Below are 26,093 nucleotides of genomic sequence, written 5' to 3'. Positions count from 1 at the left end.
ACTGGGAGATAGGCCGGACTCAGCAACATTTGGAGACCACCGCTTTCCTATTTTGGAAGCTTGGTTCCCTCTGAGACTGTCCAAATTACCAAAATGCATATTGGTAAACACTTATCAAATTTCAGGGGACGCCATATTTAAGAAACTGTCAGGAAAAACTGAAGACTTCAAAATTAAACTGGAAACTGGGGAAAAAAGCATCTATAAGGCACGGAGAGTCAACACCTGTTTATCTGATGCTAGATTTTCAATAACTTTCAGCCAGTCTTTAATCTGGAGCTTTTCTCGTCTCTCGTGATCTGTCCTTATTAATGATGTCATAACAAGGATACACAATAATGGCACTGCTTTTCCATGGCAACAACCTGTGTCACAAGTGGTGATTTGTGACTTTATTGCAAAGCCAGGCTACAGAAGATGATGTAATGAACCAGGAAATAAATAATCAAATAAATAGTTATGTGGGTTTACTTGGGTGATAACTACAAAACTAATCCTGGTAAATTGTCATCAATATGAATTGGCAAAGCTCGATCATGCAATAAATGGGAGGGGAAGGATGACCAATCTTTAGACTAGCTAGAACCCAAAACCAATCACAAATCCTAAGAAAACAAATCAAACAATGAGGTAGGCAGTGATGAGGGGAAAAAATTCAAACAACAATCAGGAGATGCAGGAAACATACCCACGGACAGACATAAAAGTCTTAAATGCTTATATACTAATGCTCAAAGCTTGGGGAACAAACGGCGAACGAGAAGCAATAGTACACGAGGGAGGGCATGACATAGTAGACATTTCAAAAACCCAATGGGACGAAACCTATGAATGAAATGCACTGATGGACGGATACAAATTGTTCAAAAGAAACAGATCTACACAAAGAGGGGCAGTTGCATTACATGTAAGAGAACACTACGTATCTACAGAAATGCACACGATCAAAGATAAAAGCTCTCCAGAATCTATATGGGTCAATATAAAAGAAAAAAAAAGTGACACCCAACCAATCAGAAGAAATAGATGAACTCTTTGCCAACCAGTTAACAAATGTATGCAGGAAGCATACCACAGTAGTAGTGGGAGACTTCAACTATCCAGATATCAGCTGGGAGACAAACTCTGCAGTGAGCAGGAGATCAAACAGATTCCTAACCAACCTTGCCAACAGCTTTGTTATCCAAAAGGTGGAGGAGGAAACTAGACGTAAAGCTATAATGGACCTAATTCTTACTAACAGAGAAAAAGTGATAGAGGGAGTTGAAGTTGCCAGAACCTTGGGTGAAAGTGACCACGTCATACTGGAATTCCATATAATGCAAACACAAGCAATAGAAAATAATTCAAGCAATGTTTTAAACTTCAAGAGCTGATTTTAACAAAATCAGAGAGAACCTAGGAAAGATTTCATAGATGAAAATCCTAAGGGGGAAAACAACTCAAGAAGCGTGGGAAAGTCTGAAAAATGCTATCCTAAAAGTCCAGTCCAGCACAATACCACTGAAAAAGAAGCACAAGAAAGTCAAGAAGAAACCAGCATGGCTGCACAAAGATCTCTCAGACAAACTGAAAGACAAAATGGAAAGAGGGACACATAACTAAGGCTGATGATCAGCAGACATGCAAAGACAAAGTCAGGAAAGCAAAGGCCCAGAATGAACGAAGACTTGCAACAGAAATCAAGAACAATAATAAAAAAAGTTTTTTCAACATAAAACTAGAAACAAAAATTAAAATAAGCAAGAAAATGGTAAGAGAACACCTATCCGACCTTGGCGAATATAAATCACTGGGACCCGACAGATTACATCCCAGAGTTCTGAAGGAGCTGGCAGATGTTATCTCAGAACTATTGCACCACATCTTTCAAAAATTCTGGAGCACCGGTGAAGCACCTAAGGATTAGGAAAGGGCTGGTTCCCATCTTCATGAAAGGAAAAAAGGGAAAGGGGAAAAAAACAGATACAGAAAACTACAGACCAATCAGTCTAACATCAATACCTGGGAAGATCCTAGAAAAGATAATAAAAAAACAGATCTGCGAACAACTAGAAGCAAACAAAGTTATAGCCGGTAGCCAGCAAGGATTTGTTAAAAACAGATCATGCCAAACCAATCTTATTACATTCTTTGATAAAGTGACCAAATTACTAGACCAGCGAAACGCTGTGGACATAGTATATTTAGATTTCAGCAAGGCATTTGACAAAGTAGACCACAATCTACTGCTTGGTAAGCTAGAAAAAGGTGGAACAGACAACATCACTACGGTTTGTCAGCTGGCTGACAAACCGTACTCAACGAGTCGTCCTCAATGGTACTACATCCACATGGACAGAAGTAAGCAGTGGGGTACCATAAAGTTCCGTCTTAGGCCCAGCACTCTTCAATATCTTCAATATCTTTTTTTTTTTTTTTTTGCCACGCCTCCTGGAAGATGGCCGCTCGCAGCTGATCGCGGAGATCAAAGGATGCGAGTTTGGCATGGAGCCCTGCAGGGGGCTGCTGTTCCCTAGCCCGGATGGGTGACAGGACCCTCCGAGGCTTTGGTGGAGCCCGTAATGAGCGCCAGCAATAACAACGGGGCGGTATTGGAAAGGGATGGCGAAGCGGCAAGGAGGCAAGGCTCCCGGACTCGAAGGGGCCAAAGCGGAACGGCTCGATCAGGCTGACGGTCGAATTACAACGGCCGAAAGCAACCGGCGGCACCCTACGGCAACCTGTAAAGCGGCCGAGGATGGTCGGGCTGCAACGTGCAGTTTGCAGCCTTTTCTGGCTCGCTCAAACCAGCAAAGAGCATATACCAGCCGGCAGCTGCCGATGGGATCTTGCGGCGGTCCCCAAATCAGCTGTTAAGCGGCCAGCTTGGATGCGAATAACCGGCGGCACCCCGCGGCAGCCTGTAAAGCGGCCGATGATGGGCGGGCTGCAACGCACAGTTTGCAGCCTTTTCTGGCTCGTTCAGACCGGCAGAGAGCATATACTAGCCGGCAGCTGCCGGTGGGATCTTGCGGCGGCCTCCAAATCAGCTGTTAAGCGGCCTGCTTGGATGCGCGGCATGTGGAAGCCTGCAACGGACATACAACGATCTGATTGATCTCCCTTCGATAGACAAACGGTCCGGCCCTGCAGCCACCTGCGAAGGAGCTGTAACGACCTGGGGCTGCCTACAAAGGTAGCCCGGACGGCGAGGCTCCAGAATTGGTGGCTGCTGCCCCCCATCTGCCCATCTATAAGATCTTCGCGCTCCCCCCCCACGACAGAGGTCTGTGGGATGATGGCCACCGTCTGTAGGCTAGAGCGCCATTTAAAACCCTCCTATATCTGGTCTGGAGGGCGGAATTCACCAGGGACCACCTGAAGCTTTATTTGGAGGTGGGATGTGCCGAAAGGCCCCCGAGATAGCAGTTATCCTCTCGGGATCATACTTTAAGTCCAGATAATCCCTCCTTCATTTTTTCACCGGAGACTGACTACAGCCCCTCGGTCGCGATGACATCTTAGGCATGGAGATAGATGAACTACCACCGCTCATCACCGGAGCTACGAAGTTATCCACCAACAGACTATGCTAGCATTCACCGGACTCTCTCTCCTCCTGCGACCTACCCGGAGCTGGATGGTGACCCCCTGAGATCCTGATCACTGTGAGAGGGTGACCATGTTCTCAGGAGCCACTACTTCAGCTCTGTGGTCTTGATATGCAGTTGTTCCTACCAGCTCGTCCTTTACTCCTATTTCCACCTCTGATGGCTTACACCAGAAGTGAGCTACTTGCCCTGAGAGCTTCCCCACTCTCTCAGAGATGGCCATCAGACCTACGCCGCCGTTTCCTTAATGACGGGTCCTGGGACCCCGAGAGGTGGCATGGCGCCAAGAAGAGGCTCTTGGGTTTTCTTTTAAAATTTTTTGAAGGGTTAGGGAGGGGGGAGGGTCAGGCCCAGCAAATCGAGGGGAAGATCCCACCGGACCTGTCTCAGCCTAAGTTGGCCAATGGTCGCGGCAATATGAGGGCCATGGAGAGTCTTGTAAACCAGGGGGATGGGACAGGGATACCGATCCCCACAGTAATTGGGAATGGCAGCAGATGGAGGAGCAGAGGGTCATATCGTATTCTGAGATCACGCCCACGCTATCTTCTTGCTGTGGCGCGCTCTGACCCTCTGGCTCCCGCTTGCTGCCCTGGGGAAGAGGGAGGTCTGACTCCTGAGCTCAGGCTGATCTATTTTAATGCCAGGTCTGTTGTGAATAAAGCTCCCCTCATCCATGACTTGATCGAGGAGGAAGGCGCAGACCTGGCATGCATCACGGAAACCTGGCTGGGCCCAGAGGGAGGGGTCCCTCTGACTGATTTATCCCCCCCAGGTTTCCGTGTGCTACATCAACCTCGAGCTCAGGGTAGGGGAGGTGGCGTGGCGATCGTTATCAGAGAGACCCTCCATCCGCGGGAGGCCACTGCCCCTCAGATAGACGGATGTGAATCCCTCCTCTTAAGGTGGGGTCCTGGTGGTCAGTTGGGCCTACTTCTGGTATACCTCTCTCCAAGCTGCACAGCAACGGTTCTACCCAAGCTACCTGACGCCATCTCAGGATTGGCGGTCGAATTTCCAAAGCTTATGGTACTGGGAGACTTTAATCTACCTTCCCTGGGCAGTGCATCAGAAGTGGCCCGAGAGTTCATGGCCTCCATGACGGCCATGGACCTTACTCAAATTACTCAGGACCCAACTCACGAGGGAGGAAACATGCCGGATCTAATTTTTGTCTCTGGGCAGTGGCTAAATGGGCTGGGTGGGGTTACTCCAACATCACAACCCCTTTCATGGACAGACCACTACCTCCTGCGGTTGGGCCTCCGTCACGTCACCCCCCGATGTCAGGAAGCGGAACCGACCAGGTGGTTCCGCCTCAGGCGCCTGATGGACCCAGATAAATTCCAGATGGCGCTTGGACCGATTCCCACCTCCCTCTCCCACAACCCGGTCGAGTCCTTAGTTAATGCCTGGCAACAGGCTGCTTCGGAGGCGCTCGACCGCGTTGTCCCTTTGCGGCCTCTGACCCGGCGCAAGTCCCGACTCGCTCCTTGGTTCTCCAAGGACCTGCGGGAGATGAAGCGCCAGAGAAGGGGCCTAGAGAGCATTTGGAGAGCCAGTCGGTCTGAGTCTGACCGAACACAGTTAAGATCCTTTTCTAGATCCTATCTTGTGGCAATGAGGGTGGCAAAGCGCGCCTACTTCACCACCCTCATTGCGTCCGCAGATAATCGCCCGGCCGCCCTATTTAGAGTGGTCCGCTCCCTTTTAAGTCAAGAGACGGGAGAGGACCCCCTACATGGACGGGCTGAGGAATTTAGTAAATATCTGGTGGACAAAATTGCTCAGATTCGGGCTGGTCTGGACTCTGACTGGGCAGTATCTAACGAGAGGAAAACGATGAAGTTGGCCAAGTACATTTGGGAAGAGTTCGATCCTGTGACTCCGGATGAAGTGGACAAGATCATGGGGAAACTAAGTGCCGCCACATGTTTGTTGGACCCGTGTCCCTCCTGGCTAGTCTATGCTTCTCGGGAGGTTACACGAGGCTGGCTCCTAGCAGTTATCAATGCCTCACTGAGTGAAGGGTACTTCCCTGCTGCCTTGAAAGAGGCGGTGGTAAGGCCCCTCCTCAAGAAACCGGCACTGGACCCAGCTGTTTTAAACAACTTCCGTCCTGTCTCCAACCTTCGCTTCCTTGCGAAGGTCGTTGAGAGCGTGGTGGCACGACAGCTCCCTTTGAACCTGGAGGAAGCTGAATATCTAGATCCGTACCAATCGGGTTTCAGACCAGGGCACAGCACGGAGACGGCATTGGTCGCGCTGGTGAATGATCTCTGGCGGGCCCGAGATAGAGGTTATTCTTCTGTCCTGGTCCTATTAGATCTATCAGCGGCTTTTGATACCATCGACCATGGTATCTTACTGCGTCGTCTTGAGGGGCTGGGAGTGGGAGGCACCGTTCTGCGTTGGTTCTCCTCCTACCTCTCGGACCGTTCGCAGACGGTGTTGGCAGGAGGGCAGAGGTCAAGCCCTAGGCCTCTTAATTGTGGAGTGCCTCAGGGTTCGGTGCTCTCGCCCCTCCTGTTCAACATCTATATGAAGCCGCTGGGAGAGATCATCCGTAGCTTCGGGGTGAAATATCATCAATATGCTGATGATACCCAGCTATTCATCTCCACCCCGAACCAACCCAGTGATGCCCTCGATGTGATGTCCCGTTGTCTGGAAGCGGTACAGATTTGGATGGGAGAAAACAGGCTTCGACTCAACCCGGCCAAGACTGAGTGGCTGTACATACCGTCATCTCGTTTAGTCCAAGAGGTTCCATCTCTGACTATAGGAGGAGAGATGTTACCTCCCATTGATAAAGCACGCAATCTGGGCGTCCTCCTAGATTCACGACTCAGTTTTGAAGATCACATTGGAACCGTGGCTCGGGGGGCATTTGCCCAGATTCGTCTTATATACCAATTGCGCCCCTTTTTGGACCAAGATGCCCTACGTACAGTCACCCACGCACTCGTTACCTCCCGTATTGATTACTGCAATGCTCTCTACATGGGGCTGCCCTTAAAGACCACCCGGAGGCTTCAGCTGGTGCAGAATGCAGCTGCACGGGTTGTGATGGGAGCTTCCCGATACTCCCATATTACACCCCTCCTGCGTGAGCTGCATTGGCTACCAGTTGCCCTCCGGGTGAGATTTAAGGTGCTGGTACTTACCTTTAAAGCCCTACATGGCTTAGGTCCGGGATACTTGCAGGACCATCTGCTGCCGGGAACAAATTCCCATCGCCCAGTACGCTCACACAGAGAAGGCCTCCTCAGGGTACCGTCAGCTAGGCAATGTCGGCTGGCGACCCCCAGGGGGAGGGCCTTCTCTGTGGGAGCACCAACCCTATGGAATCAGCTCCCCCCTGAGCTTCGGATAGCCCAAAACCTCCAATCCTTTCGCCGCGGCCTCAAAACACACCTGTTCCACCAAGCTGACCTAGACTGACAGGCATTTTAATTAATTTATATTTAGTATTTTTAATTCATTTTTAAATTCTCTAATTTTTTATTGCACTGATGTTCTCAATTTCATTTTATCTTGATTTATGCACTTATTATATGTTTTATTGTGAGCCGCCCTGAGTCCTTCAGGAGATAGGGCGGGATATAAATCCCATCAATAAAATAAATAAATAAATAAATAAATAAATAAATAAATAAATAAATAAATAAATAAATAAATAAATAAATAAATAAATAAATAAGTGACTTAGATGAGGGAATAGAAGAGGAAGTCATCAAATTTGCAGATGACACTAAACTGGAAGGAGTAGCCAACACCTCAGAAGACAAGCTCAGAATCTAAAAAGATCTTGACAAACTTAAACAATGGGCCCTATCCAACAAAATGAGTTTCAATGTGGAGAAATGCAAGGTTTTACATTTAGGCAGGAAAAATCAAAGGTACAAGTACAGATTGGGTGAGACCTGACTCAAAAACAGTAACTGAGAGGGACCTTGGAGTCACTTGATCATGAACCAGAAGTGTGCAGCAGCAGCCAAAAAAGCTGATACAATCCTGGGTTGTATAAACAGAGGCATTGAATCAAGAAGTATTAGTATCGCTTTATAAAACCCTAGTGTTCTGAACCAGCCCACTACCGGCCTTGTAATAAGGCAAACCCCTGTTCAAGCAGTAGAGACTGGAGAGCGTCTGGGGCTGCAAAGCGTCTGCCAAGTTTAATTCACAAGCAAGACAACAGAACAAAAACACAAGAACTTGAATCCTCAAGCGGAAGGGTTGCTTTCAGCAACCAGCCCCTCCCCAAACACTCCTTTTATTTAGAGTTCAGGGCGTGGTCTCCCTGTGCCTCCTCCCGAGGAGTCCCACAGCCTTTCTTTGTTTGTTCCTGCTCGACTGCCTCCTGCGTCGGGCGTCCTTGAACAGGACCAGCTGTGGGTCATCATCCTCCGCACTATCGGGCTCACGCAGCTGAGAAGAGGGCCCCGGCTGAGGGCTCTGCGAAGCCTCCAAGCCATCATCAGCCGGTTCGTCTTCCACACCCTCCTCCTCCCCCTCATCTGAGTCCTCCGATACATCTGAGCCGGCTGCCGGACCCACCGGCTGGCCCTGAGTCACAACACCTAGTGAGACCACACCTGGAACACTGCAGCCAATTTTGGTCACCATATCACAAAAAAGATGTTGAGAGTTTGGAAAAAATTCAGAGAAGAGCAACTAAGATGATCAAAGGCCTTGAGACTAAAACATAGGAAGAATGGCTGTGGGACTTGGCTATTCTAAAGAAAAGAAGAAATAGGGGAGACATGATAGCAATATTCCAGTATTTGAGAGGCTGCCACAAAGAAGAGGGGGTCAAATTATTCTCCAAAGCACCATAGGAAAGGACGAGAAACAATGGTTGGAAACTGATCAAAGAGAGAAGCAACCTGGAATTAAGGAGAAAGTTCCTAACAGTGAGGACAACTAACCAAGTTGCCTCCAGAAATTGTGGGTGCTCCATCACTGGAGATTTTTTAGAAAAGGCTGGACACCCACTTGTCTGAGATGATATAGATTCTCCTGCTTGACCGGGGGCTGGACTAGAAGACCTCCAAGGTCCCTTCCAGATCAGATCAGATCAGATCAGATCTATTCTATTCTATTCTATTCTATTCTATTCTATTCTATTCTATTCTATTCTATTCTATTCTATTCGTCTAGTCTAAATCAAAGGATCAAACATCTTTAGCAATGAAACCCAGATATTTATCCTTTTCTTTTTATTAAGATCCTCACAATCATCAAACCTTAAGGATGGTCTAGTAAAATACATGAACTCGGTCACTATGAACCATGGTTTATGCCTCAGTCTGAATCTGAAATAACCATAGCTTGGAATAATGTATGGCTAAATTTCTAGTTCAGAGGCTAACCTGGACCCAGAGGCTTAGAGCTTTTGCTGCTTTCCAGGGCTGTCTAAATAAATCTAATACAGTTGCACGAAAAAGTATGTGAACCCTTTGGGATTACGTGGAGTTTTGCATGAATTGGCTATAAAATATATATACTTTTTCCACCCTGCACTGTGAATTTTTCCATCTTATGTTCAATTAAAACATGACAACAGCTAATGTTTGTGTAGTATTATTTTAAGCAGACTGTTTTTTTTCTATTGTTGTGACTTACATGACGTTTAGAGCGCATTTTATGGCCAATTCATGCAAAACTCCACGTAATCCCAAAGGGTTCACATACTTTTTCTTGCAACTGTATGCCAGCAACCACAGTTATTATCAAACTGACTATGAAGTTTGGCAAGCCAGAGTATAAAGCTTAGTCACAGACTTTTCTCTTTGCTCTGAACATCTCATTCTGCTTCCTATTTTAACAACAAATCTCTGCTGAGTAATTGTAGAAATTCACATGCCCCAAAGCAGAAGCTGAATTGCTGAGTCAAGGCAAAACAAGACAGTGAAACTAAGATCAAGTGCATTGATCAAATGTTACAAGTTTTAATCCCAAATTGCATCATAAAACATGGAGGTCCTAGCAGCAGAACTGGGGATAACTGAAAGAAAACATACATATGCATATACATATTTGAGTTGCACACAGTTTGACAAGATTAAATGCTATCATTATAGTCACTGTAGATCTCTCTAGGAATCCTACCAATTAACCTAAAAAAGTGACTGTGTACTATAAAAATCTAACTATGTTTATGCAATATTAATTCAGTGAAAACACAAAAGTTAAGAAGATAGTTTTTAACTTATCTGCTGGTGCTGCACAGCAACTAAAATGACTACAGATTAATAGCCTGGGTCTAAGGAAGACTAAATGGGACATGGTGGCTCAGTGGGTTAGGACGCTGAGTTTGTCGATCAGATCGGCAGTTTGGCGGGTTGAATCCCGAGTGCCGCATAGCAGTGAGCGCCTGTTACTTGTCCCAGCTTCTGCCAACCTAGCAGTTCGAAAGCACGTAAAAAATGCAAGTAGAAAAATAGGGACCACTCCGGTGGGAAGGTAACAGCATTCCATGCGCCTTTGGCATCTAGTCATGCCGGCCTCATGACCACGGAGACGTCCTCGGACAAGCGCTGGCTCTTCGGCTTTGAAACGGAGATGAGCACCGGCCCCTAGAGTTGGAAACGACTAGCACGCATGTGCGGAGGAACCTGAAGACAACCTGGATCAGAGGTCCCAAATCTACCGGGCTGTGATCTCTTCGCCACCAGCTGGGTAGTGAGTAGCTGGGTAGTGCATGTGCGCGCATGCTCACCCTCCCCTAGTGCCACCATTGCCACGAGTGTTCTGCGGGCATTGCCACAAACCTTGTGCGGGTGGCGGCAGCACTGCGGCAGACAGGCCACAGCACGAGCCTCACGTGGGGGCAGTGGAGTGATCATCGCACCAGTGGTAGCATCGCTGCAAGCCTGGCGGTGCCCGCACTACCAGCCTCACACAAGTCCTAGCGTCACTGAGAGGCTCATGCGCATGCTCGCAGCCCCATTTGCGTTTGTGCACACATGTGGCCACATTCAGGTTTGCATGTGTGCGCATAAGGCGCCTGTCCCTCCCTCTCCCACAGGGCCAACCCAGAAAGGTTGGGGATCCCTCACCTGGATGGAGAAAGGCAGGAACTGCTCTCTCAGTAAAAGGGGCTGCAACATTTTTAAGTCCAGAATTCTGAGACAAACGTTTGGAAACAACTCAAGCAGAACCCTCCCTAATTCACTGACCCGCAAGGAGAAAGAGGATGAGAAGCAGCATAATCAGACTTGTGAGATTTTGTTATTATTGCCAAGCTTTTGTCAATCAGTCCCTTTAAAGGCCTACATGACTCGGACTGAGGGAGCGTCTCCTCCTGCTTGCATCCAGCCGACCTGCCAAAGGAAGCAGGAAAAGCAATCGAGCGGGAGGACCAAGAAGGCTCTTTCTGTGGTTACCCTCCGAATATCAGATCCGAAATGAACCTGAGTGAGATTCCAAGGGCCTCGCTGGATAAGGCCTGTATCTGTTGCGTGTCTATTAATTTGCTTAAAGTTTACAGGAAGTAGCCTTTTTAAATTAATCTGGCACACTGCCAGCTGCATGAGACAGGGTGGTGATGCAACCGTATTATTATGGGAGGGGGAGGGATTTTCAGTTTCCTTCGCTCACTTAGGATGGGGTGAGAGGACAAGCTACAAAAGCTGGGCAGAGGCAGCCGGGTGTGGTGGTGTGTGTTCCTCTGTGAAAATAAGCAGCCTAAAGCAGGTGGAAAGGAAGAGGCTGTTCTCTGGCATTGGAGCCAGCAGGAGCAGGAGGTGTAGAACCCGTGTTTCCCTGAAAATAAGACCCGATCTTTTTTTTCGCCTTCAAAAGAGGCACCGGGTCTTATTTTCAGGGTCTTATTTTCCACTCACCTCCGGCACCGGAAGCCCCACCCAGCCGGCCCACCTCTTCTGCGGCCAAAGGAGCAGCTTCATTCTGCAGCTGACAATGGAGCTCCAGCCTGCATTTTGCAGTCAGAGGCCTTTCCGGAAGGCCACTGCAGCCGAGACCCGAGCTGTGGATTGAATCGGCTGCAGAGGCCTTGCGGAACCGAGCTATGGACTGAATCCATGGCTCGGGTCTCGGCTACAGTGGCCTTCCGGAAAGGCCTGACTGCAAAATACAGGGCTGGCGACGACCCAGTCAGAAAAAGTGGGCTGGCCAGGAGAGGCCTGGCTGCAAGGTAAGCAGATGTGGGGCGTGTGAAGCAGCTCCATCCCCCCACCCTAGCTTGATTTTTAGGTGTGCCTTGCCCAAAACTAGGGATTATTTGGGGGGTAGGTCTTATATTGGGCCCACCCCCCAAAAAAATCAAGCTAGGGCTTGTTTTCGGGGTAGGTCTTACTCTCAGGAAAACACTGTAACAGTGGGAAAGAATGGAGTAAAGAGCAGCGAGGACTGGCCTGTGGGTGCTTGGCTGTGTTGTGCTGACTCTTTTGTTTTGACTCACTTGAGTACACTTAAAAGAACCCCTGACTGATGGCTTTAAAATAACATCTTCAATGTCCAATTTAGCCCATTATAAGCCTTAAACTCCATTTATTTCATTTTGCATTTGTATATCACAAAGCAATACAATAGGAAATTGTGTTACTTATCTCTAAATTTAGGTACTGTGATCTTGAGAGTAATAACTACAGACCAAGGCTGGGTTTTGGGGGGTTGCCCAAAACCTGCTTATGGAGCTAAATGCAGAACTGGAACCCACAGGTGATGTCCATCCATCCATAATCTATGTTCCAATCAGAACAAAAAGACCAAAACACTTCATCAGCAATCAACACCCAGATCAGCAGAGATTAACACCAAGATTAACATTAGACCAACAACTGTTAACAGGCCAGATATCTTGCTTTTCTATGTATTTCAAATTAGACGTTTTAAAGTTCTTTTACTGTTCTAATGCTTTTTACTGTTTTTATTGTTTTAATATATTTTTCAAATTTTAATTGTAATATACGTTTTTAATTGTCATCTGCTGCAATCAGGGGTAGGCAACCTCGGCTGACTCAGGAATTCTGGGAGTTGAAGTCCATGAGTCATAAAAGAGCCGAGGTTGCCTACCCCTGGCTGAGATGGTCATCTATAGAAATCAAATAAATAATTCAAACGATACCCCAATCAAGGAACCACCATTTCAGACAAACAAGCTAACCGTAAACAACCACCCAATCAAGGAAGCATCGGGACCACCCCCACCCCCACTGACTGGGCAAGCCAGGAGTATATAGAATGAGAGAAAACCCCACTCCTTAAGTAGCACTGATGGGGTTACCTACTTTGATGCTTCCTGGGCTTGGTGGTTTTCTGGCAGACGTTTCATTACCCACACTGGGTAACATCGTCAGTGCTAGAAGGGAGAGGGATTGGTCTCAATTTACTATTCCTCACTAGCACTGATGGTGTTACCTAGTTTGGTAACGAAGCGTCTGCAAGAAAACAACCAAGCTCAGAGAGCACCAAGGAGCCGCCCACAATCTCTGGCTTATTAGTTACACTAGACCACAGGTCTGCAACCCGCGGCTCCGGAGCCGCATGCGGCTCTTTCAGCTGTCTACTGCGGCTCCCAGTCCTCTGCTATGTGTAGTCCAAAAAAAAAAGGTGGGACTAAAAAAGTTCAATTCAAATATGCAGGGTAGGTGCATATCTCGCCTTGGCTCCACTCTTCAGTCAAACCCTGATCTGCGCATGTGCGCATGTACGCACATGCGCACACATTTTTTGCGGCTCCCAGTTTTTCCTTTTGTGAGGGAACCGGTTCCGAGTGGCTCTTTCCCTGTTTCAGGTTGCTGACCCCTGCACTAGACAGGATTTTTCAAGGAATCAGAAGGGAGAAGGCAATGGAAACATGGGCACCGAGGAAAAGCTGTATCCTAAAGCAGAAGTCCCCAAGCTTTTGGGCACCAGGGACCGGTTCCGTGGAGAGTGCTTTTCCGTGGACAGGAGGGGCCTGGTTTCGTGTGCTGCCTGCATCCCGCAGATGGGGCTTTGCTTGTTTGTGCAGACCGGTTGCTGGCATGCCGCAGCCTGGTACTGGTCCACGGACCATGGGTTGGGGACCCCTGCCCCAAAGGATAAGATGAAATCCAGGGGTCATGGATGCATAATAGAGGCGTCCTGCTTATACATCCAAAGTTGAAAGCAGAGGCACCATAGCCTTCAACACCTAAGTCCTCCTCTACCCACAAGCCTTTTAAGAAGTCCTACTCCCTGGAGTTCCCTTTCCATATTTTCACCATGAAATCAGATACATACAAATTTAGAAACTTTTTCTGGAGTTTACAATACAACTGCATATTTGCAGCATCTGTTTCTATTTAGACCAATTACTCGCCAAGTCTTGCTTAACTAGGCAACATTCTAAACTCCAAAGAACTTTTCATGCAACATTAAGAAATCTAACAATGAAATTGTTGAACAAGTGAGACAATCATTCTGCAAACTGAGAAAAAAAAGGAATAAACAAACACAGTAGACATATGTCACATTCTTCATTTTATTAAATTCAGTTGATATTTCTCTTCAAAGTATCTTTAAAGTAAAATGTGGCACTTTCCAATGTAGAATGACCAGCATATTGTAAGAATGGCTCGCTGGTTTAAATAAGGTAATCTGATTACATTATGTCTCCGTTTTAAGGATTACTGCTGGAAGAAATACAAGGGGGAGAGCCATCGACCAACAGAGCCATCTGCAAACACCAGCAGCAGAACAGGCAAGCTGCTCTAGACAAAATCAACTAGGAGTCTGCCTCTGAAAAGCCAGAACTCAGCCGGGGCCAAGCATGCACCCGTCACCACAGAATAAAGAATGAAACTACCATTATCTCATTTTTCTGTGAAAACTTAAGTCCCAGACATTTTCAGTGAAGCACTAGCACCCTTCATCCACACAGTGTCTGCTTCAAATTTCCCACTGCACAAGCCGAGTGTGTATTCCCCCAGCAGCTCACGCTGGAGAGAAAGGGGTGATCCACGCTCCTATGCCTGGGTCCGACCATTCCCTATCAGCAGCCCCAAGAGAAGAAAAGCAAATGGGAAAGTAACATGACCCAGAGAGGAACTCCAGGGGGAGTTTAAGAAGCCCGCCCTTTTTCCTCAGAAGGCCTAAAAATTCCTGGCCGATTTTATTATTAAAATGGGAGGGGCAGAGGTAATTTTTATCAGAAATGAGCCACAGAACAGTTCTTCAAGCTGACACTACAAAACCCATCCGTTAGAATGCAAACACTAAGACCCAAAATACACCAAGCTTATGCATCCTAAAACCACCAGTTAATACCAAGAGCCTATTTATGCAAATCAATGAGCAGATCTGAAGACCAACAGCCTGTCCAGATGAGACCTAGCCACATCGCTCAAATTCATGCTACTGCAGACAGACAGACAGATTTTTCCCCATTCCTGCGCTCTGTGGAAAGGGAAAATCAACATATGAAACTGAGCTGCTAGAGTGTTTTGAGAACCAGAAACATTATCTCTGCTCAATCTAGTCCCTTTAAAATTGTATTTAACCTGGCAACAATATTGATTAAATATATATTAAATATTAAATATATATACCACCCATCTCACAATAATAAGTGAATGCTTTGAGCCTGTGTGTTCAAATTATTTCCATTTTCACTCTTCAGACAACTCAACCCCACAAGCTATCTTTCCCAGAGCTTCTACACTGCTTCCAAGTTTGGGAACTTAGGAGCAAAATTCTCACACCTTCCCACATTTTACCGAAAGATCTCTCTAGTCCGGAACTAATACTTACCAGCTCTCTGTTCCTGATCTGAAGGAGTACAGCACTGCTACTTTATGATGTAAGCTGCCAAGAACTGCTAGATGAGGCAGCAGAAAAATACATGCAACAAACAAATATGTGCCATTAGTCAATCTCTCCCAGTCAAGAAGAAAAAGCTGCAGTAAGTGAAAAACTATATTGTTGCTAAACGAACAAATCCAATCATATCCCACATTTCAACGGCACAGAGGCTAAGCGCCAATGCTTGCTTCTGGCAAAGGGCATGCTCCATTAGTCTAATGTGACCTGTACATTATGATATCTCTTGTCACCTCCAACTTAAACCCTGGTTTACCTCTGCTTTTCAGCCGAATAAGAAAAATCCTTAATTGCTACAAAGCTAGAGAAAACTGTCACAAAGTCCAAGGGGGCCAGAATAAAACTGGGCTGGGAAGAAGGAAAAAGAAATAACGTGATTTGGTCTATAAAAAACATCAAGAGAAATTAGAGAGCAGACTATGGTTTTCTTGATTACATTTCATATACATGGCCTTGTAAATGGCAAATCAAAAGCAGCATGTCCAAGAATGCAACCCAAAAACAGACAGCATGCAAGATAACCATCATGTAACCATGACCAAATTAAAAGTCAATCACTTCTTTCTAGAACTGTTCATAAGCTGCCCAGGAACATGCAAGTAGAAGAGGTTAATGAATACCATTGCAAGCACTTCTCAATTTATGCCCCTTGGAACAAACCTCCCACTCCTCAAGTTTCTTTTTAAAGCAACTCAAAGATGGTGAAGGCAAAATAAAGAGTCTTCAAAACTGGTAAGAGGGCCAGGCTTAATGCAAGAATTAAACAGCGGCTGCCCCGATTTCCCCATTCAATTCAGACACATCACATATGTGTCACATACTTAACCAACATGTTACGTGCCAAACTGTATATACATTTATATAATTTCTTTTTGGAGAACATTGGTTCATTTAGCACAAAGCATCCAAAATCCTGCAGAGGGGCTTCAGGAGTGCCAGGGACCGTCTGCCAAACTGGGGAAGCACCCTAGGCCTTACCCCCAACCCAGGAGGGGTTGCTGTAGCTGAGAGAACAGGAGAGTCTGTGCTGACCGCATCTTTCTCTCACCAACTTTTTTAGCCTCTCTGGCAAATGGTAAGGGCTGCCTTGTTGCCTCGTTCCCTCCAGCCCACCCACCCAGCTCACAAAAGCTAGCTAGACATAGGCATCCGGGGAATGCAGCATTCGACAGTGCAAGCTGACTCCTGTGCCAGGGAGGACGAAGAAGCATTCGGAGATTGGAGAAGTCATCACCAGTTTAAGAAAAGTGGACCATCCTTTCATCTACCAGTTGCATGAATCCAGGCAAAAGTCTGACGGTGGTGGAGCCTCTGTACCAGCCATTGTGGCAGACAGCAGAAGCAACAATCCTATGGTCACAGAACAGCGGCTGAAGCACAACATTGCAAATCTCGTGGTACATTGCTCTCTAAGACTGATCCAGCTTCTGTGTCACAAAATATAGGTGACAATTTTGATATTATACCAAAGTCCATTAAAAATATGCTGATGATATTCTAATAGAAGAGACCTTGGAGGTCTTCTAGTCCAGCCCCCTGCTCAAGCAGGAGAACCTATACCATCTCAGACAAGTCACTGTCCAGCCTCTTCTTAAAAACCTCCAGTGATGGAGCGCCCACGATTTCTGGTGGCAAGCTGTTCCACTGGTTAATTGTCCTCACTCTCAGGAAGTTTCTCCTTAATTCTAGGTTGCTTCTCTCTTTGATCAGTTTCCAACCATTGTTTCTTGTCCTGCCCTTTGCTTTGGAGAATAGTTTGACCCACTCTTCTTTGTGGCAGCCCCTTCAATATTGGAATACTGCTATCATGTCTCCCCTATTTCTTATTTTCTTTAGACTAGCCAAACCCAAGTACCGCAGCCGTCAGAGAAGTCACAGCCAGATCCAAGGAAACCTGGTCCCTATGTATTTTAATAAATCCCATTAATAAATAAATAAATAAATTTGATGGCAACCAGCCCTGAATTTCAAAGTCTGATCCACCCACCCACCCAAGTACAAAGAAAAGATGTGTATCTGTTATTTCTCAGCTTTGGTACTGTCAAAAACACCTGTAAAATAGACAATTCTTTTATCTTACACTTGTAAGTTAGAGCAAATCCAATAGTTCATTCCAAACTTAAATTCACTCTGAATTTAGGATTTTACTCATGCTACATTACAAAACTATATATCATAAATACATAAATTCTTAGAATGCTGTTAATTATTTTAAATATCTTGTTAATTATTTTAAATATCTTAAGCAATACTAAATATGTGTTCAACAATTCTAGCTCAGAATAAACAAATGATATATTAGCTTAGTCTATGCACACATTGGTTTCAGCTCATTCTTCGGGGTCACCAAACCAGAGCAATTCAATTATTCATCTATCAACATTGGATGCAAACTAGGAGCTCTTTACAAACTAAAAGTATTAAGAATAAATCATTTATGACTCTAGTTAAGAAAGAAGCTAAAATATCTACTTTGCAAATAAAGTTTCTCTCTGAGGGAGTTGGGTGGTTCAAAAATCTGAAAAATAAATAAAAACTCAACTCCTACAATTTCCCAACCAACATGGCTCACAACATCCTACAAGAAAGTATAACAATAAAAACACTATATTAGCAGATCAAAATAACAGAAAAAAATTCCTTCCATGACAATAAATTAAAAAAGATTGTTCAGTTCCAGATGGCACTGAACCATTTCCCAATGGCCCTCCAGAATAGTATAGTCTTCTGCCCCTTCCTCAAAGGCATTTTTTTCACTACCATTCTTCATTTTATTTCCTATCCGGAAATAAGCTATTCAGGCATCTAGAAAATGCCACACAACCCCTAATGTATTCTGGGGAAATACAGACTTTCTATGGGATCAGTGATTTCCTGTTTATTTTTTTTAATGAAAGGAATTTTTTTAAAATAAAATCAGACGAAGGAAGATGTCACACTGGTGCCTACGACTAAGGTATAGAAAATCGAAGCATTAACCAAATCATGTTCTGGGTATTCTTATTCTTCAACTCTTATTTGCGGAAATAGTTCAATAATATTTGTAAGTCAGGATTGAAATGGGGGCGGGGGTCCTCGGCGCTGTGTATTAATATGTGTGTTAACAGTACTGGATTAGGGTGATATCTATAGAAAGTCACTTCCGTGAAACATTTATTCAAAACTCCTCATGTGGATAGAGAAACCACAAGCTACAGAATGGTTTTTTAACTAACCATGACCAGCTCAACTCACCCATTATAGCATCCCCTTTAACTCATTCGTACATGTCCAGATACAGGTAGTCCTCGACTTACGACTACAACTGAGCCCAACATTATGTTGTTGAGTGAGAATTTGTTAAGTGAGTTTTGCCCCATTTTATGACATTTCTTGCCACTGTTAAGTGAATCACTGCAGTTTTTCAATTAGCAATATGGTTGTTTGCAGATTGACTTTGCTTGTCAGGAGGTCACAAAAGGAGACCACGTGACCCTGGGACACTGCATAACCATCATAAATACATGCCAGTTGCCAAGTATCAGAATTTTGGTCACATGACCACAGGGATGCTGCAACGGTCATAAGTGTGAAAACAATCATTTCACTTTTTTCAGCGCCATTGTAACTTTGAACGGTCACTGAACGAATGGTTGTAAGTTGAGGACTGCCTACCAGAAAGGACAGAGATAATCACAGAATTTATTTGCCCCCTGCTTGTGTTTCATTTCCTCAAATTCTACTACCCTGTTACTGTATGTCAACAACTTTAAATTATGTGTCTGGGGAAAAACCACAAGAGGGGACCTGTCTATTCGGATAGCATGCTTCTGAAAATGCTGTGAAGGATAACTACCGTATTTTTTGGACCATAAGACGCACCTGACCATAAGAAGCATCCAGTTTTTAGAGCAGGAAAACAAGAATTTGGATTCTACTTTTACGCCCTGGGAGCAGCTTGCCTTTCAAACCTCCGATATATAAAAGAAGGGGAAACGTTCTACAAAGGCACGTCTCGCGGAGTCTTTCCCAAGCGACACCTGCACTCTACCGCTGCAGAAAAAGAAGCGCTGCGTTTCTCACCAGTGCAGGCAGCCCGGGTCCTGTGAGAGGACGAGTGGGAACGAAGCAGCCCTCGGGTCTGTGCTGCGGAAAAGCCACAAGCGCCGGTGTTGCCTGGGCTCCTGCCCGGCTCGCTTGCGGAAAAGAGGCTGATTGCTAAATAAGATGGCAGCAGCCCAGGATCAGCGTTTCTGAGTGGGATTTCTCAGCACGACTCAGCTGATCCTGGGCTCACTTAGCAAGCAGCCTCTTTTCTGCAAGCAAGTGAGCCGGGCAGGAGCCCGGGATCAGCTGAGTTGCACTTAGAAATCCCATTCAGACACGCTGATCCCGGGCTCCTGCCTGCTGAGACTCCGGATTTGAGCCGCGGACCAGAGGAGAACACCGCTGATCAGGTGGGAGGCTGGGAGTCCGGATCCGACACCACCAGCCAGCTGGAAGTCCCGGCGGGCAGCCCCACTGCCGCCGAACAGCCGGGAGTATCAGCAACCTTCTCTCGTGGCCGCCAGTCACCTGAGAGTGCTGGTGCTTTTGAGTAGGAGTGGCCATCAAGCCCCAGGCTCCCAGCTGATTGGCAGCCCCCAGAGAAGGTTGCCGATGCTCCCAGTTGTTCGGCGGTGTCAGGGCCACCCGCCGGGACTTCCAGCTGGCTGGCGGCGTCGGATCCAGAATCCCAGCCTCCCACCTGATTAGCGGTGTTCTCCTCTGGTCCGCGGCTCAAATCCGGTGTCTCAGCCTCCCAGCGGAGGGATGGGGGAGGAGCAGAATCTGGGGTACCACACCTTCGGACCATAAGACGCACCCTCGTTTTCCCCCCAACTTTTGGGGGGGGGGGAAAGTGCGTCTTATGGTCTGAAAAATACAGTACCCAAATACATTACTGAGGGCTTCACCACCTTGTGTACATTTACCATATTTCCTCACACAAATCAGACCTCTTTTCTCTGACTGTAATGCCCACTTTGTCAGATGAATTTTTTTTAAGCCTCAGGTGGAAGCCCTTCCTAAGATGAATACTGGCATGCAGAGGTAGTCCATTCATCTCCTAAAATTAACGAGAACAGTGTATAGATGCGCCACACCCAAGAATTTCCCCTGTAGCATCACTGCACATTGGTGTAAATGTATCCTAAACTGACTTACAGACCACAGAAACCAACAGTTATTGCCCCTGCTATATCTTTCACTGGTTGTTAAATGGTTATTATCCAGTCATCTCCACAAACTTAAGATCTCCTATTGGGAAAAGTGCTAACTGAATGTGCTAGGGCAGCATATCACAAATAAACCAACAATAAATAAAATTGGTGAGATTCTGATTTTGACTGTGTAAAAAAAGCAACATACCCTTTCATTTCCCCTCCCTGACAGACCTGTAGACTCCCAACAAGTCACAACTTTCAGCACTTCTGCAACACGCCTAAGCAAATTCAATGATATTACGGACTTGTTTACAGCTTTGTTTGTATACAAAAGCTGTGTCCGCCCCAAGCAAAATACCCCACAAGAAAATAATCCACACGAGGCCAAAGATCTGCCACCATATTTTATGTTTATGTGTCCTCATACAAAAATTCTTGTACACGCTACTATTTGCATACTTTGCAGGACAAACCTTATTTATAAAGAAGGTATTTATTACCCAAGGCCAGTCTCTCTCCTCTAAAGTCAAAGCGTTCTTGAAGAAGCGGAACAGGCGAGCCACTTTGGACTGCTTTTAACTCTCTGGTCAGGATCGTTCAGCGCATGATGTGAACTACAACTCCCACCATCCCAGGTTTAAGGGAAATACAGAAGGTCCGAGGGGCCACTCTCCTTTCCTCTCCCAAACGCTTGGGCCTAACTGCGCAAACGCACTCAAGCGCTTAAAAGTGGGGGCAGCCGGGCAGACAAGGATCCAGGCAACTACGCCCCCCCACCCAATATCCGAACCCCGTTCAGCCCCGCCGCCCCTTCGGGCCGAGCAGCGGAGTCCTGCGGCGCTTCCAGGGCCGAGCTGGGCGCGCAAGCCCGGCTGCCTCGGGGAGGCGCCCCCAACAGGCGGGCGGCGCAGAGCCCTCGCCTCGGCCCCTCTCGGGCCGCCTCGGAACCCGGCGCCCCCCGCCGGGCTGTGGGCCGGGCTGCCCGGGAGGTGGAAGCGAAACGGCCTCCTCGGCCACAAGCGCGGCGGCGGCGGCAAGGGAGGGAGGGAGGCCGGCGGGTGCGAGGGTCTCCCGGGGCCTCTCCTCTCCTCCCGGGGCCCCAACGGCGCCCTACCGACCCCTTCCTCGGCCTCTCGGCGGGACGAGCTCCCCGGGCGCCCGCTAAGGCCTCCCGGCGCCGCAGCGACGCCCAGCCGGAGCCGCTCCGGGTCGCCCTCGTCCTCCGCCGCGAAGGCCCAGCGCTCCGCCGGGGACCGCAGTGCGGGGCGGCACGAGGGGACGCCTGGCCGGCCACGCCCCTCCGCCCGCCCGGGGAGGCTGGGCGGCGGGCCAGCGCCTCCGGGGACGCCCAGCGGGGACCCCGGCCGGGGCGCGCGGGGGAAGGCTCCGCCGGACGCTCACCCATCTCCGCCGCTCCGTCCCGTCCCTCCTTCGCCGACAATATGGCGGACGGGCCAATGGGCCGAGCAGACGGGCCGGCAGGGCGGGGGAGCAAGGCGGAGCTTAATAGGGGCGACGGCGGCCGAAGAGGGACAGCGCGTGCGGCGAGCGCTCGTGCCGAAGCTCCGCCCCCGCCACGCCTCCTCGCCGGGCCCGCTGCCGCTCGGGGCTCGCGGGCGCCTCGCAGCGGCCGGGCGAAGCGCTGGCAGGGCGCCGGCCGGCTGGCGAAGCGTCTCCTCGGGCGCGTCTGCGGCACCGCAGCTGAACCGCGGGCGAGAGGCCAGCCCGGGCTTCCAGGATGGCCAGCAGGGCGGGGGGAGTTTTCTTGTCGCCCCCCGGCCAAAGCCCCAGACCCGGGCAAGGCGTTCTGCCAGCCTCCCCCGCTCCCCCCAGCCCCGTTGCGGTTTGTCTTCGTGGGGGCGTCTTTGAGGGAGAAGAGCTGGAAGAGAGAGGTTCTTCTCCTAACTTTCCCCCAGGAAACGAAATTATTTCTGTATTTTTAATCTTTGTTTTCTTTTGATTTCACTATTTTTACTATTTTTATTTATCAAATGTAGAAACGGAGTTCATTAAAGATTATTAAAACTTAATTAAAATGCTGGGAGTGGGCCTCAAAGACTAACCAAGCCCAAGAGGGATGGAGGGGGGCTCAAGATCTTTTTAAAAAAAAATAAGTTTTATTAATTTCCCAATTTTACATCCAGATATTTATGAAGCAACGTGGTGATTGGGTAATCAAAAGTCCAATCTTTTTGTACATATTCGAGGTTACATCTGCAAAAATTCCCTCTCCAATTCCCTTAATTACAATATCACAATCAAATTAATACATTTCTAGTCATAGCACAGTCGGTTGAGACAATTATCAATATATTTTAACTTATACTTATCCATGTCCTGTTTTTAAATTTTACCTAATTTCAGTTACAGTGCTCGGAATTAGCCTTTAGTATCCATAATATTCAGTTTTCGGGTAACTCCAAATTCCCCTATTTCATTATATAATAGTTGTCATATCTAAAATTGTTTGTTTAAATAATTTTTATTTTATTTCACAAATATATTCTATTTCTCGTCTTAGTTCATCAATTATTAATTATATCATTCCAAGTTCTATAATATAATTCAAAACTGATTTTCATTTCCCTTACAAGTCTAAATCCTAAATATAAAGTCAATTTATATCTATTAAAAACTCCCCTTTAGCCCATTTAAAAAAAATTAGGCTCTGTCATTATAAATCACAAAAGAAAAGAATCCATTTTTTAAATCTAACTCTAGCTTTCTTTTTGTGCCAAGCTGGCTTCCATACCAATGGGTCTCCATTCATTCCTACACACATTGTTTGAATCAAGGGAGACCATCCAGTTGTCAATTTTTCAAAGGCACTGCCCTCTTTATAATCATTAAATTGTTACTCTAATAAATCAAACCCCCATGTTTGTTCTAGTATAGTTGTTGTTGGTTCAGTCTGGTTTTCTTCTTCCGGTCCCATCTGGCTTAGATAAGAGGTCATGTCCGGTGCTGTAGTTGTTGTTTGGCTGGCTGGATTCTCAATAAAGTGTGATTGTAGATCCTTAACACTCTCCATCTTAGTGTTGCTTTCTTTGGCTTCTATTGTTTTTTGGATTGTAGGTTTTGTAATTGAGATCAAGGTTTGGGTGTCAAAGCACTCAGCAGATTGTACTTGTTGTTATTTAAGGTCCCCTGTTTTCAGATTAATTTCTTCCTCTTCTGTTGGTTTTTGGATTGTCAGTTCATCAACTGCACTCAGGGCTTCATTTGGTAGGTTTATGCTGGTACCTTTATCTTTCAGTCTGGAGTTCATTAATTCAGTCGCTTCAAGTATTTTTTCAATTATAAGTTTATAGTTAAGTTGTGGATAGTATTCCTCAATTTCTACAGTGTTTACAGATAGGTCTTTAGGCTATTTTGATAAGGGTCAGCAAATGTCCACCTCCACTATTCCTAGATGTTGTTTTCGCTGCCAGGTGTTTCAAGTTCTTATCTTTAAAAATAATGCCAAGGACAAATCTGGGCTACAGCCATATCTCACTATAAAAGGAAAGTTTCCTTGCTATACCAGGCTTCACCACAAGATGTCCTCAATAGCAGGTAAAATCTTTCTCCAGACTCAAATAGAGCTTTTATTCAGTTTGGATTTTTCCGCTTTTTTCTTATTCCAGCTTAAAAGAGTAAATACGGTAGTAGGTCCCCGTAGCAATAAGAACTTTTTTGGTACCCCAAATATTCCAAAGGTGTAGATCCAGTTGTTTAGTTATTTTTGTTGTTGTTAGTTGCAAAGTCATGTCCGACCCATCGCAACCCTACAATGTTCCGCCAGGCCTTCTCCTCTACCATCTTCTGGAGTCCATTTAGGCTCACGCCTACTGCTTCAGTGACTTCATCCAGCCACCTCATTCTCTGTCGTCCCCTTCTTCTATTGCCCTCGATCTTTCCCAGCATTAGGCTCTTCTCCAGTGAGTCCTTCCTTCTCATTAGGTGGCCAAAGTATTTGAGTTTCAGCTTCAGGATCTGGCCTTCTAAAAAGCAGTCAGGGTTGATCTCCTCTAGGACTGACCGGTTTGATCGCCTTGCAGTCCAAGGGACTCACAGGAGTCTTCTCTAGCACCATAGTTCAAAGGCTTCAATTCTTTGGCACTCAGCCTTTCTTATGGTCCAGCTTTCACTGCCATACATTGCAACTGGGAAGACCATAGCCTTGACTATATGCACTTTTGTTGACAGGGTGACGTCTCTGCTTTTTAGTGTGCTGTCTAGATTTGACATGGCTTTCCTCCCCTTAGTTATTTAGTTTAGTTTAATTATATTTTAAAATTTCTTTTGAGGCTTTAATTCCCCAAGTAAACAAATGCTGCTCTTCCAAAAAAGGGGGGAAGAAATTTTCAGGACACTCCCACAAGAAAGTAGTTAGGGAAATAAGAAAGGTAAGATCTCACCCAAATCCTCCTTGTTGCTTTCGTTGTGCTTGGTAGTAATTTTGGCTTTCGGCAGGAAACGGCAGATTAATGGCAGATCTCTTCTTCGTCAGTCCAAAGGAGCTGCTCCGGATCAAACGGAGGGCTGCCGTCCTTCCGCGATCACTCGGAGGGCCTCCTCACAGTTGTCACCCCTCCAGGGCGACTTTCAACCCTTTTCAGGGTCTCTCAACGGAGAAGACAGTGGGGAGAGCACTCTCTCTCGTGCGTCCGTCAGCGCTGTGAGCACAAACCGGAAGCCAAGATCTTTCAAAGGCCCAGGAGAGCCCCCCCCCTTGTCTGGGGGGGGGGGAAAGAACGTCAGTACAGGAGTATTGTTAATACTCCAGCTAGGTAAAAAAAATGTATTTACAGTACCTTTGAAACTGACCATTTTAAAAGATTTTTTAACTCAGTCAAATATTCATGTGGCTACAATTAAAACACACAATGTGTTAAAAAAAACCAAGCCAAGATCACCAAACGGAGGCCATCATACTTTGGTCATGTCATGAGACATGACTCGCTCAAAAAGCCAGTCATACTGGGAGTGATCAGTGGGAAAAGGAAAAGGGGCCCTTCTAGCACCGCTGGCCGGACACTCTCAAGGATGACACCGGGATGACCATGGCGGATCTGAAAGAGGCAGGGAGGGTCAGACGCAACTGAATGGCTGATGATGACGATGAGTACGAAAGTTCTCGGGAGACGTTCCGGAGCAGAAGCTGGCCTCCTTGACTCAAAAGTCACCCTCCACATTCCAGCAGAGGCCGAGAGAGAGAAGAGGGCGCCAGAATGGAACCACCCCTTCTTTCACTTCTGGAAGCCAACTGGGTCCCCACGGACCCTCACTTCAACTCCCCCGCTCGCAGACCTGGCAACCAACAGGAAGAAAGAGAAGAGATGCTGATCTATGCGGTTCTGTCCCCTGGGAGAAGGACAGAGGAGGAGCAGCCCAGGAGCAGACTCTGCTACTGAGATTGGTTGGTTCACATTATCCAGTGGGTGGACTGGGGAACTTGGCTAATCTCTGCAAGGGAAAACTCTGAGCACCCCGACGGATGCTTCCTTTTGTGATTCCCTGAGGC

At 46.8% G+C, this 26,093-nt stretch overlaps 1 protein-coding gene across 1 annotated transcript in view; it reads right to left on the bottom strand.

Moving 5' to 3' along the window:
• KPNA6 (karyopherin subunit alpha 6) overlaps positions 1 to 22,046 on the bottom strand; it is a 44,596-nt gene extending 22,550 nt beyond the window's left edge. The window contains exon 1 of the mRNA XM_081335344.1: positions 21,989 to 22,046. Coding sequence (XP_081191470.1) covers positions 21,989 to 21,992 — 4 coding nt within the window. The 5' untranslated portion in view covers positions 21,993 to 22,046. The remainder of the gene's footprint in view (positions 1 to 21,988) is intronic.
• Between the last annotated feature and the right edge of the window lie 4,047 nt (positions 22,047 to 26,093).

This window comes from Vipera berus (assembly GCF_964194415.1).
Source record: "Vipera berus genome assembly, chromosome: 9".
In the NCBI taxonomy this organism is placed as follows: Eukaryota; Metazoa; Chordata; class Lepidosauria; order Squamata; family Viperidae; genus Vipera; species Vipera berus.
Note: the sequence above shows the minus strand (reverse complement) of the source record. Positions and strands in the feature narration are given on the sequence as shown.